Source organism: Agelaius phoeniceus, chromosome 5 (genome assembly GCF_051311805.1).
Source record: "Agelaius phoeniceus isolate bAgePho1 chromosome 5, bAgePho1.hap1, whole genome shotgun sequence".
Lineage (NCBI taxonomy): Eukaryota > Metazoa > Chordata > Aves > Passeriformes > Icteridae > Agelaius > Agelaius phoeniceus.
Window position 1 is genome coordinate 53,537,502 of NC_135269.1, and position 17,709 is coordinate 53,555,210.

At 39.9% G+C, this 17,709-nt stretch overlaps 1 protein-coding gene across 8 annotated transcripts in view; it reads left to right on the forward strand.

Annotated features, from left to right (window-relative positions):
• The window catches only part of PLXNB2 (plexin B2), a 252,189-nt gene that overhangs the window by 136,039 nt on the left and 98,441 nt on the right, over positions 1-17,709 (forward strand). For all 8 annotated transcript variants that reach the window (XM_077179032.1, XM_077179028.1, XM_077179033.1 and 5 more), the window contains one exon: positions 465-531. In XM_077179032.1, the coding sequence (XP_077035147.1) occupies positions 530-531 (2 nt within the window). In that variant the 5' untranslated portion in view covers positions 465-529. The remainder of the gene's footprint in view (positions 1-464; positions 532-17,709) is intronic.

Genomic DNA, 17,709 nt, shown 5'->3' on the forward strand with positions numbered 1-17,709 from the left:
ATTGCTTCTCTTCCATTCTTAAATGTTTGGTCAGGGGAGGTGCCAAGTACTGCCACTGGTCAGAGCATGTTCAAGCTCTGGCTAGAGGAGTCATACAATAACCCATCACCAAGTCATACAATAACCCATCTGTAATGCCAGGCATTCTTTTGGGTAATACATCAGTTTAGCTCTCAGTTCTTCAGTAATTAGTTGTACATCTGTGAGCAAGTGACCATCTGATTTACTATCCTAGCAGCTATTGAAATAGGGAACATTGCCCCATTTAGCTTCAGGATGGAAAGTTATAGTGTGATAAAGTTGTGTTTAAAATGTAATAAAACTGACTGTATATAAACAAATTACAAGTTTATATTACACTATAGATGATCTTAAATCATATTTTAAAGTTCATAAATTTAATGTGATTGAACATAGCTTAATGCATATGAATATATTTTTAATTGTTGCCTTCTTTTATTTAGTAAGAAGATTAAACTGTCCTGGAAAATAACTTGATTATAGTGAAGAAGACTTAGTGGAAAAGTGAATGTAAGTATTTCAGAGCATGTGTCAATTATCTCATTGACATTGGTGATACTATAAATCGTGATAAATCGGGCAGCCACTTTTATTATGGTGAGAATGCAGGATCTGATCACTGTGCATATGTGTGTGTGTGGTATAGAATATCTATTATATGGGTCTATAGGCTAATATATACCTAAATTATTTTAATGGGGCCAGTCACTTGCATGCTTAAGAACTATTTGCAGGAAAAATGACATGAAGTTGTCACTAAGCGCCCTTAAAAAGATAAAAGAAAACACTACTCCCATATAATACCCACAGGGATTCTTAAATTCAGTAATGCAGACATATTTTCCATTTCCAGAGGAATTCAGTCTAACTTGGAATAATGCACCCCATATATAGTAATTTTTGGTATACTTGCCCTGAAGATGTGAGATTATAGTAGAAAAAGATTGCACCGTGGATTGGCAATTCAATTTAGAGTGAAATACAGCAGCTGCAAGTTCCAGGCTAAGTGCATCATTGCTCACTTGAGGTCTCTTTTTCAAAGTTGGAGTCAATAGTTCTCTAACAATAAGAGCTTTGGTTCATTTTCTAGAACCTCTTGAAACTGTTACTTTGCTGGGGAATATGCCATTATTTTTCTTAAAGTAATTGCCTTCCTTAGCTGTATTTCATAATAATGTGAACCCCCTAACAGTGTGCCTGCACATGTGTATTTGTATGTATATATTTGTGTATGAGGCAAAGCTGTGTCTCTGCAAGTCTTTCCCCATGAGACTCTGCGTGGCTCTGATGTGCGGGGCAGCAATAGTCATGAACTTCCAGCTACCACAGATCCGTTCCAGTGGTTTTTTCATATTACATTTTTCCCACGATCTCACCTTCCTTTTCCCAGAGCCTGACTGATGAGCTTGGAAGCAAGCAACTAAGCCTTTCCAAATGCTGAATAAAGTATAGAATTAATGACTTAGATGTTAAAGAGGACAGTGATTATGTCTTAAGTGTCTAACAAGCTGGGACAGTTGTAATTCTAGCCTTTCAGGTTTTCCTAACTTGTCTGCAATAATTACTGGCTGACCAGTAGTACTGAAAGCAGCAGGAGCTGCTTATAACATTGCAAAGTGCTGTCTGGTTTATGTAGAGTTTTCTACTGATATAAGATTGCTTGAAATGAAGATTGTCAGATTTGACAACATTGTACCTAAGTTGAAGGTTTACAGATTAGGCAGTGCCTTGATTCTTTCCATTACTCATATCTAGCCCAGTTTGAAATATATGTAGGCTTATAAAGGATAAAATCAAGTTCCTTAAAACCTTCCAATATGTCTTGAGCAAAACAATGCAGTTTGAAGTAACTTACTGAGTCAACTTTAGTTGCCTCAAGATCCTAAAAATACATTTCAAATGACCTTGTTCAGGCCAGTGACACTTCCTGAACTATCCCATGTGTGTGACAAGTTTGTACATGCAGAAGTTTTTTGCCAGTTGCTTTCACATTTTTCTCACCACTCGATCTTCAACTGTTACTTCTGGGAAACTCAGGAAGGGTTATCTTTAGTTACTATTTTTGTGAAATAAGCAGAATATTGTTGGTTTGTTCTTTGTATTTTTTAAGGGCCTGTTTAGCAGGAGAGCACAATTTGAATGTCAATTGAGCTATAAAAGATATCTGCCCAGTTAAAATTTCATTTCATGTATGTATGTGGAAACAAAGACATGAAGTAGAGCTGTGTTTTAGGAAGCTGAGGAGTATAATATTGGCAATGTGATTATTAGCTGATCCTGAAACTGGCAGAGGACTAAACACATCCTGCAGAGATGGATGCTAGCATTTTGTCCTTCATGTAAAAATAAATATCATCTCTAGTATATGTTATTTTTCTGATATTTTGATTTTGTGCAAATGTAGTCTGAGCTCCTAAATGTAAACCTTCTTTTTGATCTGGCTCTTACAGGTATCTGACATTATCCTTCTAAACATTACTAATTTTTAAAAATTAATTGGCCTCACATTGGCTGAGCTTTTTGCAGTAATATCAAATCAACAAATTTTCGTGGAGAGCAGAAAATACCTTTTCACATACACTTTTAGTTTTGTATCTCAAAAGTGTCTATGGAGATATTCTCATATACAAAGACAGGAGAGCTGAAGGGAGGGATCAGAGGACATCATGGGAACCAAGAGTAGCAGTGGCTTTACCTGCAGCCACTCACAGACTGGAGGTCGAGCCCTGAATCTGTGAAATCCAGCACCTGCTCTTATAATCATCCATTTTGATGTGTAACACATCTAGAAATATTTATTAAAAATTTTTGTTTAGTCAAAATTGAAAATTAAATTTGAAACTTGAGCCTGAATACCTTGTAATGGTTTGGCAGAATAACTGGTAGAATTTTGGCTTTGGTTACCTGTAAAGCCAGAAGGTGGAAAAAACTTGCTCTTCCTCATTCTCATCCAATGAAATTTTGGACTGACCTTTCAAATAGGTGAAACAACAAGCTGGAATGCTGGATAAACCCAGTGAAATGTTGGCTTGCTGTGTTTCTTTACCTCACAAAGGGGCAAAAAGAAATGGAGAGAGTGAGGGTTTTGTTCCACTCAAAAATAAGGAAAGGCTAGGAAAAACATAAAATGGGCTGGTGGAGATGATGAAAAGCCAATTGTGTTGAATTATGCTGATGATACATCAAAATAATCTTGAGGCAGTGACTGCAAGGAGAAGGAAGGAGAGTGTGTACCTTGGGGAATCAGGAGCAGGCACCATCAAGTAGAGCACAGGCAAGAGAGTGCACAGGATGAGGGGAAGAACACTCAGCCCTGATTAGATACCAAAATTAGGTTCTTGCTGCACATTTTGTAATCTGCGATCCCAGGAACGAGTTCTTAATGTAGCACTGAGTGTTTTTTCACTGTTCTCAGCAGTATTCCTTATGTAAAATGTGTGCACTGGCATCATAAATAGCCTGATTCAAACACCCTTATGGAGGGTGAGGACCCCATCATGTCATGTGCTGTCACTAAGCTCTGCTAGCTGGTAGGCAGGCTCTTCCTGGAAGGTCTACAGAGATACTTTTTAGACTTCTAGAATTATAAAATATTTTCTCAAAACCAGTGTCCATCTCAAAAATGTCCATCTTAATTTCAGGATCCAGCTGGCTATTGTAAAATTAATTATTGTTTCTAAGAGCTTGGCTCCTATATTGTGAATGCTATAAATAATTCTCAGCAACATTTGGAGGAGGTATATAAAGCACAGAGACACTCTTGATAATAAGGAGAAAAATAAATATTAAGGAGTTACTAGTTCATTAAGTAATGTCTGTGCTGTGCATGAAATGAGGCAGGGAAACAGGGGAAGAAGCCTCCCGTTACAGAGACTATCATGAAGGAGTCACATAAGGAACTTTGATTCTCTGCATGACAATCAATCAGACTTAAGTCCCTCTAAGAATCACCTCTAAGACACTTCTTTAGATCCATAAAATTTAAGTCACCAAAACATGCAAAAATTGTTCCCTATTTTCTGCACACTTTGGGCTGTGGGCAAGAACATTGCAGAATGTTCCCACAGAATTTCTGTCCTGTCACACTGAAGCCCTAAAGGGCATGCAAGGGCACTACACATGGGTTGCATCTGGCTTCATGCATGTGGTTTCTGGCATCTCTCAGTACCTACGTCCTGTCTTTTTTCTTTCCCTCCATCTCGGTCTCCCTGTGTTGCCTGGCTAACTTTAAGGAGAATACTTCAGCTCCAGGAGAAATTACATCTCTGCACTACCAGCATGAGTAGCCTGTGACACCAGGTCAGGCTGTAACCACCAGCAGTAACAACCACAGGAAAGCCCTGCATAATGATCTCTCCAGGGTGTGGAGAGCACACTTATTTATGTTGTTGTTTTCTCACATGCTATCAAATACAATCTTTTATTTCCCTCTAATCTGAGTTTATATTCACTGGGTCATGTAAAGGCCAAATGTCATGCCTTTGCTGCTAGATCTTTGCAATGAGAGTGCCCATGGTGAAAGCCCTGCCCTCATCCTGCCCTTATCAAGCATGGAGACACAAGGAGAGAGCTGGCTCCACAGGCAAGCCTTGGCTCTCCATTTTCCTCTAGCAGAAGCCTACAGAGTGACCCATCTAACAAAAGCATTGCACAGCTTCGTACATATTTCATATCTCTAGCTGCTGATAAACTGCAATAGAGTTTAGCCCATATGTTGGCGCCTTTCCCTCTATAGAGAAATGAGGCCACACTTTACCAGTAGTTGCAGACTTGAATATCTGAAATGTGTTATGTACTTCTCATACTTCTCTGTGAGACTTGTCTTGTAAAAAACCATTGTAGGTTAGTTATAAAAATATGTTTTATTGGAGGGTATGAGTGACCTTTCTGCTTAATCCAGTAACACTTGATTAAGTCTACAGGTTTGGCTAGGAGACCCACAGGAGAGAAAATTCTTGCAACAAAACACAGCTATTTATTTAGAGGTGTTCATTCTTCCTCCTTGAAACACAGACCCGCATGTCAGTCTTCTTTCTCATGTTTCTCTGAAATTATCTCCTGGGGAATATGTAGAAAAACAAACAGTAGATTCTTTTCCATTTTAGGAGAGGGATGGAGACAAATTCAACTTCAAAATACTTGGTATTTTAAATGCAAAATGTTCCTTCTTTAATTAATACTTGGCAAAGCATTTTAAAGATCAAAGTGTCAATATTAGCTAATTCTCATGACACACCTGTCAGGTAAGTAAAAATTATATCCATTTATAGCCCAGGAAGCTAAATACTGTCTAACATCAGCATTTTCTCAGTTTCTACCTAGTTAATTTACTGAAATAAGTAGTCTAATTCTCAAAGGTTCTTCATATTCTTACTTGTCCTAAATTATGCTTAGAACTCCAGAGTACTCACTCTTTTGAAACTGAGTGCAAGTATTTTGGTGCAGAAACATGGGTATGTATGGAAGCTGAACCTGAGGCATCCACACTTAAAAGATTTTTCAAAACTTAAGCAGCCCTAAAAAGCCTAGAGCTGGAGCCTACATGTTGTCAATTCTCAGGCTGGGCTCAGATCCCTGCACTGCCCAGCTCTCATACCTTAAGGCAGAGTTGTTTCTCAATGGACTTGAAAAAAGTGTGAGCTATAGGTAGTCTTGGGAGGATCATTCTTCAAAGATGTTTTTTCTTTTTTGCAGGGGACATGTATAGAAGGAGTTTTTAGAGAGGGAGAGGGTGCTTGAAGTGGAAAGAAAAATGGTGTGTGACAGAAATTAATTCTTCTACCTCCTGCTGTTGCTTCCATTAGAGATGCGGGTTATCTTGTTATTTCTGTCATGGCTCTCTCTCCTTTTGTTCCAGCATCAGCAGAGTGGTATAATTGGGCTGGAGGACAAATTTTTTGCTGCTCTATTGAGCAACGACTGAAAGGGAGAGGAGATTTTGAACAAGTGCTGTCTCCCCTTCAGTGTGCAGTGCAACTTGTTTCCAAATGGTGTTTTAGTTGGAGTGGTGGTGATTGTCAAGTGCCTTGCTTTGTCTGTGCAAACAGTTTTTGTAACCTGTTTGCTCCATTTGGTGTGGCAATGCCCAGCCCTGAATGCAACACAAAACTTAAGGATGGCGTCACTCCATGCCAGTCTGTTCTCCCTCTTGCAGGAGCAGGTGGGAATGCACAAAACCCTAGCCAAAGGCTGTCCATGAGTTGGCACTTGAAGGAGGGAAAAAGCTAGGCTACAAAAAGGGGTCTCAAGGGATTGAACAGCCTGGAGCAGGCGTGCATGGCTGAGTTAGGAGTTGGAATTGTCTGGCTTTCAAATTCAGAGAACTTGTTTGCTGTCTTGGCCCTGCTCAAAGTGAGTAAATGCTACTGCTAATGACAAAGCCCAATAGAGGAGGAGTGAAGGATTAAAAACACCAAATGATGACTCACCCTCCCCTCTCCCCCTTCCCCAGTTTCAGTCCCCACTAAACCACTTTACCTCGCCAAACCCCTGGTGGCATTTTGCTTATAAATAATTGTGTGTTTGAAATGTTAAAATGTGTGGGCAGGGATTAGAAGGATATGTGATGCTACAGCATTAAAACAGTGCAAACCTCTGCAAGGGAATTGTGAGGGAAAATTATTTTTGGCAATGGCTGCTGCATCCTGGAGAGATCAAGAGAAGGCAAAAAGCAGTTTACCCAAGTTTAGCAAAGCCAAGTAGAAAAGCTGGGTGCGGTAAAATAGGGTTTCACATCAGTTCTCTGTCATATTAAAGGTGAATCTGAAGTTTTGGGGGGGATGCAAAGAGGAGATTCATCGACAAATTTCTGTCAAAGGTACCAGCCTAAACTGTTGTCCTTTTCTTACTGTAAAGGTTGGTGATAACAACTGCATGGTTGTCACCCACACTGTAACAGGTTTCTTCCCTCTCCTAGCATGCAATGGGAATGGTAACATAACTCCCTCAAATCAATGTGTCAGCCTGTGGTATTTTACAGAATAAGCAGGTTGAGTTGCCCATTTGGGATATTGTTCTATACTCTCAAAGAAGTGAGGATATTGGCATCAAGTTTCTTGTTGTGTCTGGCAACAAAAATTGAGAATTGTCCCTGCTTAGGAAAGCAAATGCATTACAGAATTAGAGGGAACTGTTGCAAATCAGTTTTCAGCATTGACTTTAGCATTGATTGTGCGGCTTGAGTATAATTTTTAGTGTCATTCTCAGATGCTACAGTGGCTTTGTCTCCATAAACCTTTGATTCCTGGACAAAGTAAGCCTTTTTATGGGACTGTTGCATTTGAGTAGGTGAAATCAGCTTCCTCACCTCACTTCTTAATTGCATGTAAGTGAACAATACCAGTGTGAACAATACTGGTGTGAACAGGCACAGATAAGGGCACTGTCCTGCTGCTCTTCTTGCTGATGATCTTGCTGCTGTTTGCTTGTCTGTACAGGGAAAGCCTCTGAATGCTATGCCTGTAGGAACTGTGCAATTACTAATAAACAAACAATTTTTAGGAGGCCCCATTCATTTAATGTCTAATTAATTTTTGGGGTGCCCTCTGAGCCCACAGAGCCTAGCAGGGAGCAGGGCTTTGAGCAGAACTCCTTGGGGGAGGCAGGATAGTGCCGCTCCTTCACCTCGGCTGCCTCCTGCCTGGCCCCCTGCAGCAGCAGCCCCTGCTGCTCCCAGCTCCCTACACAGGGCACGGCACTCTCCCACCTGGCTTATGGACCAGGCTCCTGCAAAAGTGCATCTGAAATCTTCATGCTGCTGATCCCCTGGGTTTGGTGCCAGGGCAGCCTGGCTGCAGGTGTGTTAGGGGTCTCTTCATAGTATGAGACTTCTGCTCCATTCCTGCAGTGCATCCTCCTGCTTTATCATAGCAATGATGTTGTTTAAGCAGTTGTCTTGGGTAAACTGGTCACTTTGCTAAATGAAAATGATTTGATTAATGCAATGTTTTGTATAGAATATACCATCTCCACTGCTCTTAACCTTTGCTGTTACTTTTGTGCTAGCAAACATGAAAAAATGCCCTGTGCATTCAGGATGATACTTTTTAATGCTAAATTTTTAATTTCTATGAAATCTATTTATAAGCCTAACTTGTGCTCTTGTTTTGTTTTTCTCCCTCCTTTAAAGCATTTAAACATATTACTTGAACCTTCATAATAATCTTTCGTTAATGGTGTATTTAATATTATATTTAATTAAGGGATTTAAGAAGGATAAAATTAAAAATTAAATACCGAGACAACTTTCTTGCCTAATAATTTTTTAGGGCTAAATTCAGGGCAAGCCTCAACCTTATTTGATTCAATTAATGTAGTGAAATTGACATTGTATTTAAAAATAACCATTCCTTTGGACAGCTAGGCAATATTCTGGTGTACTGTTACTGCAGCATTCAATTTGATCAAGCTGACATGACAATGTTATGAAGTAATGTCAAGATGCAAAAATATCTACATTTAGGTAGGAAATTTCTCATTGCCGGTGAGTAAGCCAATGACTTTGTAAACAAAAGTCTTGTTTATCTTTGCTGGTTTTCCTTAAAATTGCATGACTTAAATTTGTTACTAGTTAACTGAATCATATCAAATTACAGTTGCTGGGAACTTACCACTTTGTGAAACATTGCAACTCTTGTTTGTGCGCAGACAGTGTTTCCTGAAAAATGGAGCTGGAAATTTCCAGACAATAAATGGACCGTGTTTTTAAAAAACATGGCTTTTAGTGCTTGAGGTTTGGGGGTGGGGTTTTTTGTTTTGTTTTGGGTTTTTTTTGTTTGGTTTGGTTTGGTTTGGTTTTCGACCTTGAAGTTGCCAGGTCACAACTTTGGCCTTGGCATCCTCTGCATCAGTTTACACCCAAAAATCATTGGCTACCGGCCATTTGTCTCTTCAGGGTACCAGAGAAGAGAAAAGGGTCACAATACCATTTACATTGTAATGAGCAGAAACACAAAAACATAGAGTACAGCTGGTATCAGGGGTGGTGATCAGATTCCTCAAGTCCTCCTGCACTTCTTACAGCCAACATCTTTGTAAAACATAAGCTGTATTATTCTTTACAGAAGACTCTGGGAAAGTTTTGTCCTGGTTCTGCAGTGGCATTGGTTGCCAGTGCATCATCAGAAATATCCAGAAACTGAATGACTGTAGAAAGCTCTTCTTGGCTGCAAAGCCAAGAAGATCCTGTTCTAAAGGCTGGGATGGTTCTAGGAAAGAACTGTGGTCAGTTGAGCTGATTCGTTACATTTGCCAGGCTTTGCATACCCTTGTGTGAATCAGACCATCCATCCACATGTGAATTCTTTAGCTGATTACCTTGAAAGATGTATTGGATAGCACTTGTTTACAGTGGCCCAATCGGCAGGATATAGATTTTATCTGGGGTGTAAATATTTGTGGTGCTACACTGACTCTGCTTTGCCAGATGTGTATGCTTCCTGCTTGAGCTGCCCCACATGGGAATGTTCTACCTGTTTGCATGATTATAGATTTTGCCTAAAGGAGCATTATGCAAAAAAGTTGTCTCTCCTGAGGGAAGTATATGTGAGCAAAACTTTTACAGCTCGGGGACAAGCTATGCTGAGAGAAATTGTTCTTTGAAAATATGTCTTTGAAGTATATATAGGACCAGAAGGAAAAGAACAAGTAAATGATGTAGATGGGGAACAGAAACAAGAAAAAAAAATGTAAAGGAAAATGTTCCAAATATATCTATTTTGCACAACCTGAGCATAATTGAATATGCTAACATTATTGCAAATAAATTAGGTACCCTGAAAATAGTAATCTTATACAAAAGCAGGTGTTTATTCTCACGAAAGAAAAATGAACAGAAATTACATTTTTGCCCAGCAAGTCTGTGTGTTGTCTTTGACAAGGCAACAGGGAGAGTTTTTTTCTTCAATTGCAGTAAGCCTACTGAAGGTTTCTACTTCAATGGTGTCAGGATGTGTTTATACACACACCCACTCTCTTAGGTACCTGTGCACCCTAGTACTTCCATCAGTGCTATGAGTACGGCTGCAACCAAATCTCAAACCTAAGCAAGAGCTGAAAACTAAGCTGGCCAGAAGTTGAAATATGGGTTGTTCCTGCTAGAACAGCTCCATGACTGTCTTTTCACCAGCTTTTGCATGCCACTACCAGCCCAGATGTTAGGCAAAGTATAACATTCACCTAAGTTTTTTCTTTGAAATAAATGGCAGGACAACATGTGGAGAGAGGGGCAATCTGCTTACTTTCACGTTCACTAGATAAACTGAAACTGACCCTGTGGGAGAATAAAGAAGGCTCCCTAAGTGAGGTGTTTGGATGGTATGATCTTCCTTATGCATCTGTTAAGCAGCTGACAGGACTGCATTTGGCCCAGTTGCTGACTAGCAGGGGAGAGAAAAGGCAAGTGGTGGGGGAAGGAGGGGACACATTCAATGTTTTGCAACACATGACTTTGAAGCAAGCATCTCTGCAGTGATGCTTCTTGTCTTGTTCTGCTAACTCCTTCACTGAAGTTGAACTGCATTTATCATCTTTGGCATTAATCTAATAAATCTAACATTCTTGGGCAAGGTAAATATTTGACAGCTCCTGTATGCTTAACTTGTCCCCATGCTTTCAAGATATGCAGTATCCTTGTAAAATATTGTCATACAAATAGTGGGTGGTAGAGTTCATGCTGTTACAGTAAGTAAAGTGAGCATTTTAAGTAAATTCCCTAAGCGTATGAACATTACAGCATACAACTATGTTTTCTAGAGTGGCTGGGATTCCATTCACCAGCCCTGGAAAAGGCATAAGCATCTAAGAGATGGAAATTAGTACAAATTGATCTCATAAGAGCAAATTTTATTTAAATTCTTGTCTGTCAGTGAGTGGTCTTGATGATTTTGTTCATGACAGGTTTGCTTTCATTAAGGGGTAAAATACGCAGTATAATACCTGTATAAAGAGTATGTTAAGCTGTTAAATGCTGGTTCCACAAGTAATCCAAGATTTTCTAGCTTTTGCTTTAATTTGAAGTCTGCTTGTCAGTCTTCATCTTTATTCATGATAAATAAAACCTCTTCCCTGAAGGGATCAAGGTAAGAGCCATAGTATTATGTCTATTGCAATCAGTGATTTTGTAGGGATCTTGTTAAAGTTCAAGTCCTTTCCCTGCAATTGAGCAGAAATACCAATGTATGCCGGAAAAATGCTTGATCCACTGTTAAAAGGGATCAAGAAAGCTTAAAATACAGGGAAGCTGCTCAAGGCAAGTGTCAGCACCCTTTTGGAAGGGGAGCTAAAGATAAAATGATAAATACCAAAGATTGTACCTGGGACTTTCCCTCAGCTCTTCCTCCAGTCAACAGTTGTTGGACCTGTAGTTATTTGAAATCCAGGGAGTTTATAGCCTGGGAAAGCATAGAGAATTCACTCAGTCACTGGATAGCAAAGAAAAATTAGGGACCCAAACACTCTAAGGGAGGAGAGAAACATATATTGAGGAAACATTTGTGCATCACACAAATGGATACTTGCAGTTTACACTGCACAACCCTTTCTATGTCCATTATCAATGGGATTGTGAGAACCTGAATATGCTGAAGAAACCAAACCTCCATGAATGTCCTGTCACCAGGTCACTTTCCACAGTGATGAGCATCAGGCATTAGTACAGAGGCAGCAGGCCAAGAGCTACCCACGGTCATAAGCAACAGGCTGCACACCAGATTTTGTGAGAGGGGGTGGAGTAAACCTCTGAAGTGATTAGTGCTGTACCAACCCAGAAAGGTTTTGTGGAAAGTAAAGCAGATCTGACTGAAAAACTCCATGCTTAGGAGGCAGCTTTTCATAATGTGATTAAGTATTCCTTGATCTAATAGATGATGATGTGGGGAGGACAAACAAAGTCCGTTGTACCAGGAGTAAGGAAGCCACATAAGAACAAAAAGAATATAATTTTGGGGAAAGAAACTGCCCTACACAAGTGGCTGAGCATCAAACTATGTGGGATTAACTGATCTCCAAGCTCATTTAGGCACAAAAGCATCTGGTGAAATCTGATCATGAGCTCTGACTGAAACATGCTGCCTTAATGGCAAAACATTGATTCTCATTTAGTATTTTTTCTGGACTGTGACATATCAGACATGGCCTAGATTTTTAATTTTGGTGTCTCTTCTTGATGGTTCATTTTTATGTGTATGGCCCCTATAACATAGGAGTTTTGTAAGGTAGGAGTGAAAGACCACCCAACAGGTTTCTCAGTTATTTATTGAGATCATACATTACGTGACATGAGTGCTGCTTTCATGTTTGCACAAATGTAGTTTCCTTTTGTTGGAAGTGCAGTAAGAGAGTAGAACTGCCGTAAGGACCGACAGATGATGTAAAGTAATTGGCAAAAAAATAAATTACTCAAATACTTAGGAATTTTTGTGTTAACTCTTCATAAAATAGGGAAATACAATGCTCTAAAAAGTAAATGTTGCATTCTGGTTATGTAGTGATCTGTTGCTGATCTACAATGCTTCATTATTAAAGTAATGTCTCTTTTTGTCTGCTTAATTATGCCTTTTCCTCTGTCCTGACTGTTGGAATCTGGATTTTTGCAGTACCGAGGTTGAGGATTTACCCTGTGCCAAATAGTGATCCATCCACAGAGACAGGGTTAGAAATTCTTGGGTTTATTCCATGGTTATTGGTTTAGAATTGGGACTATGAAAACTGCACTTCTTTCCTAAAGACCTCTCAGTTCTAAGAATAACTCTTTTTTCTGAAATCTTCCCTATGAAAGGATGTTCATGTGCTAATTACACATAATATCCCTGTAGCTTTTGCTTGGGTGTCATTTCTTTGTCCTGCTTTGGTTCCCTCTGAATTTTGAGCAGAGCTCTCAGGGGATAAGCGTACTGGAGATCACCATGGCAACACTCTGAAAAATGCACACTGCAGGCGCCAGGATTTGCTGCTGTATCCCTGTGAGAGCTCTACTGATCTGTGGACTTGCAGACTTACTCAGGAGTAAGAGGGAAGGAGTCAGTGTCTGAGAGCTGCTTGTACAGTGCCTATTAAAAATGTTTCCTATGTAAATTGAGGAACTCTGGATATTGTTTGCTGATGCACAGCACTAACATCCAGCATTTTCATAGCCTACTGCTGAGATTTCCCTCGACAGACTGCAAAACCTTCTTTTTTTATTCCACTTAATTCTCATATTAGGCTCTTAGGTCTTAGCTCTCCACATTTTCAGTCAGGATTAATGTGGGACCCATTGCAAAGGCAAAGTAGTTATCTTGATAAAAGATGGTTGTTTCGATAAACATGTCATAAAGATTATAATGCAGAGTTTGAAAGATGAGAGAGGTCATATCCCTGCTGTTTCCACAATGAAAGGTAAGGAAAAAAACAAACATTCAAGGAAGAATTATTTTATAGATGAGTGTTTCATGGCAGTGGCTAGGAGAGAATGGCTTCTCTCTAGCAGTAGGAAATAACTGGATAAAAGTGTATTGCCTTCCAAGACAAGAATTAGAGGCTGTAGGTTGTATTCTGACAGTGTAAGTTGGAGTTACATTTTGTATTACTGAAGTAAGAAGTGCACCACATCCCAGTACCTGGATGGTACAACACTTCAAGTTATTGTGTGGGGAGCACTAAGCCCATGAGAACGAAAATTCATGAGCAAGTGGGATGCAGAGCAGGGATACTCAAACTGATTGGCAAGGAATGTTTAGGAGAAAAATGTATTTAAAACTTTCATTTATAGGGGTTTTCCAGTCCCATTTGTGGATGCATGTTGGCCAGCACCCATGTTAAACTGAGGGGAGCTCATATACCCACTCTGAAAATGGGTTACACATTTTCTGTTCATCGCTGGGAAAAATGCACAAGGTGGTCCTGCACCAGGAGCCAGATCACCTACACAACTCAGTGCCCTGAAGTCAGGTTTCCTTCAGTCTGTTCCTATAAATGTAGAAGTGTTTCTTTTACAGCTCTGAATCAAAGAGCTCCACTTCAGGCTAAGGCATCAGGTAGCAAAGCATCAGAGGGGGGTGCAGATGCTTTTTACAGCCTTAATTGAAACTACCCAATTCAAAAAATTGTTCCCACTACAGAGCTACAGTGCAAACACCAGAGAATCACCACGTGCTCCTGTGCTCTGCTCCCACCAGCCAAGGGCATGTGTTTCTTTTTGAGTGTAGGTGGCCCTGGCATCTAAGTGCAGAAATCTCCACTGCTGTGTTCAAGCGCTTGAAATCTGGATTGTGTTTCTACTGGAGATAAGTATAATAATGTTTAGTCTGTGCTCCCCAGACAGGCTTGAGCTTGAGAAAAAAGAGCAAAGCTGCTGAGTGCTGACAAGGTCAAAGTAAATCATATTCTGTGAAACCTAGATTTTTGGGGAATTTGGAGGGTAACAAAAGACAAAACTAATGGTATACATAGTCAGAAGCTACAAGAATGGCACTTTGGTAGTCACAAATGTACCTTAGGAGTGCTAATTTTTTGTTATTATAGGGCTCAGAATGGCTTTTTTCAACATGTAACTGTTAACATTAAATTGACTAATTTCTTTCTAAGGGAAATTAATTAAATTAACTCTGAAAGAAAAAGTTATATTTTAAGTGATGCCATATATTTTAATCCATTTTTAGAGAGTAGAGCTTCAGCAGATCAAGCGGTGTTGAAACATTCCTGTAAATGGTGACAGAGTCCAGCAGTCTTTAAGACTGACTAAAGAAATAGTTCAAGGGTTATTTTAATTTCCTGTTTGTCTATTTAAATGCAATATTTAAAAAACAGGACTGAAAAGCATATTTGTGCATTTTGGAAGAGTCACATTCCCAAGATTTCATCAAGATAAAACTTTTTTAAACTTAGTGTTTAAAAAAAGCACTTATTGGGGATGATGTGGTTATAAGTAACCCCTGAACACCAAATGCAGTTGACAGGGATGCTGTAAGTAAAAAAATCTTGTACCTGCATCCTGTCTTTAACTGTAACTCTAAGAGGAAAATGTGGAGGTTATGTGGGTGACCACTCTGCCAGAATATTTAGTGTAAACAGGATAAAACAACTGGGAGCTCACGGAATCTCAGTATGAACAAAGTTTTAAGAAATGCTGACTTCCTACTACAACTTCTAGCATCAGCATTAATTGAACCTGGTGTACTTATCTTCCTTTGCCCTTCTCACTAAAATTAGATTGCATGTATTTTTGCACAAGTTAATGGCACAGTTATTTACTGCTTACCTCTACTAGGCAGAAAAAAAGCCAGTAGAAAACCAGCGGGCTCATTTCATGTCTAACACAATTCTTAGAACTATGGTGAGACTGTGGATACTTTCAAGTTTCTCATAGATGAGAAAGTGAGGTGTTTAGCTTAGAGAGGCTTCTGATTCCTTTCCTGTGCTGATTTGTATAGCTCTCTCAACATGTGCAATCCGTGATTCTGTCAGTTCCTGAGGGCAGAGAAAGGAGGTCAAAAAGGTCTGCAGAGCCTTTCCCAGAAAAGCATGTTTTGGTGCTAACCAAGATTAATACCCAGAACTGCCTGTTGCAAGTCTGTTTGTTCCTAAAAATGTAAATGTCTTATCCTTGAGGTTCTTGCACTAACTCATTATTTGAATATGTCTTGACTTTGATGTGGAAAAGCAATTTCTGCCATGCATAAAGTGTTATTGAGAAAAATACATTTTACTGCTCATATTGTATAAAAATTCTTCAATTCAACCCTATTTCACTACCTCAGCTCTGTTGTTTCTAATGTTTCTTTAACCTAGAAAATCCAGGCCTTGAAGAGAATGATGCAGTAGGCAACACTTTTAATCAGTAGAGGAAATATGAAACAGCAGGGAATTAATTTCCAGCTGTGCAAACAAGTAAAAAAAAAACGGAAAAATGAAAGCTGGTAGTTTTAAAAACTTCTTTCTCCTTAGATTGGTCTTACACATGGGGCTCTTAAGGTGCCACAGTTTCATACTTACCAATAATTGTTTCCTAATTCTGCTCCATTTCTGCAGTAGTATAAAATGTTGAGCTCCATGCAGACAGTCAATTTTCAAGATCCCATGTGGACAACAGAAGCCAGTGTGCTGTTAGTAATCTGCTAAAAGGATAGTTTTCCTCTTGTATCAATGTTTAATTGTGTGGAATCTCAAATCTTAATGGTGCTTGCATGGCTTAAATACCATTAGCATTGAGGTGTGCCAGTGGAGGTGGGAGGGCCATTCCTTTGAACAGGAAGCTAGCTTCTCTTTAATTAGTCCAGGTCATTGCTGAGTGGGGGAAAAAGAACTTTACCAAAATCATTTCAGGAGTAGAACTGGATACTTTCTTGTAATAGCTGTTCATTTATACTGGGGTGTTATTAAATGGCGTGTAAATGGAGTGTGTGTTTGGGGAAGGCTTGTGCTGAGGGGTGTTTCAAGAGGGACAAGGGACATGGCATTTGCTAGTCAGTCATGAGCAAGCTGGGTTTGCCTACATATTGACCTTGGGCTGTGTCTGTCTGTGTTCTGGATCCCACTTGGGCCCTTGGGTCTTATCACAAGATAAAAATAGTGGTTTTCTGAAGGTGCCTAGCCCAGGGACAGAGCGAAGGCCAGCACCCTTCAGCACAGAGCTGAAGCCAAGGCTGCAACAGCTTCCAGCTTTTCTTTTCCTTTTTTTTTTCCCGCAGCATGGGGTACAAAAATGAAAAATCTTAGATATTTGTGCTCGGTGTACGAGGAAGAAGGTCATTAGAAGGGGCTTGCCCTTGGAAGCAATGAAAGCATAGGGTCAGTGAGTGGTTTTTTGGATAGCCAAGGGTGGGAAAGAGAGGTTGAGCATCTGCGCTCTGGGTCAGGGAGGTTATTGGAAACAAGGAAACAGCATTCAAAATGCAGCTTACCTGGAGTTCTGTGTCCAGGTCTGAGGTTTACAGTACAGAAAGACATGGGCTCATTAGAACAGGTCCAGAGGAGAGCCACAGAAATGGTCAGAGGACTGGAAAGACAGGCTGATAAAGTTGGGAGTGTACAGGCTTCAGGGCCATTTTATAGCAGCCTTCCAATATATAAAGAGGAGTCATAAGAAAGACAGAGAAAGACATTTTTTCATGGTCTGTGGTGACAAGATAAGGGGAAACAGTTTTAAAGTGAAAGAAGGTAAGTTTAGATTTGGTATATGAAAAAGAAATCTTTTTCTGGGAGTGGTGAGACTGAAACAGGTTGCCCAGAGGAGCTGTGGATCCTCCATCTCTGGAAGAGTTCTAGAGCATGTTGAATGAGGCTTTGAGCAGCATGATCTATTGGATCATGTCTCTACCCATGGCAGGAGGAATGGACTAGGTGGTCTTTGAAGCTCCCTTCCAACCCAGACCATTCAGTGATTTCATAAAGCTGACATCCTATCCAAAATAAAAAGCATTAGAAGAGATTTTTAGCACTGGCAGGTTTAGTATAAAAGTTTCAATGCAATTAGGCAAGCTTAAAAAGGCTTTTGAAGAATGACTTAGCAGAATAGGCTAAACTAATACTCAGACCCTTTCAGACATGCCAGGAACAAAAAGCTCAGTGTAGGGTCAACTGGTGGCTGGAATTTGAAAGGGTGCTCAGATAGGATGGGGGCCTTACAAACATTTCATTCATTCTTGCTGCATCCTGTTCCCTCTGGAAGAGGTCAGGGCTTTTTTGCAGTGAAGTCCTTTGGGTGGCTGGGAC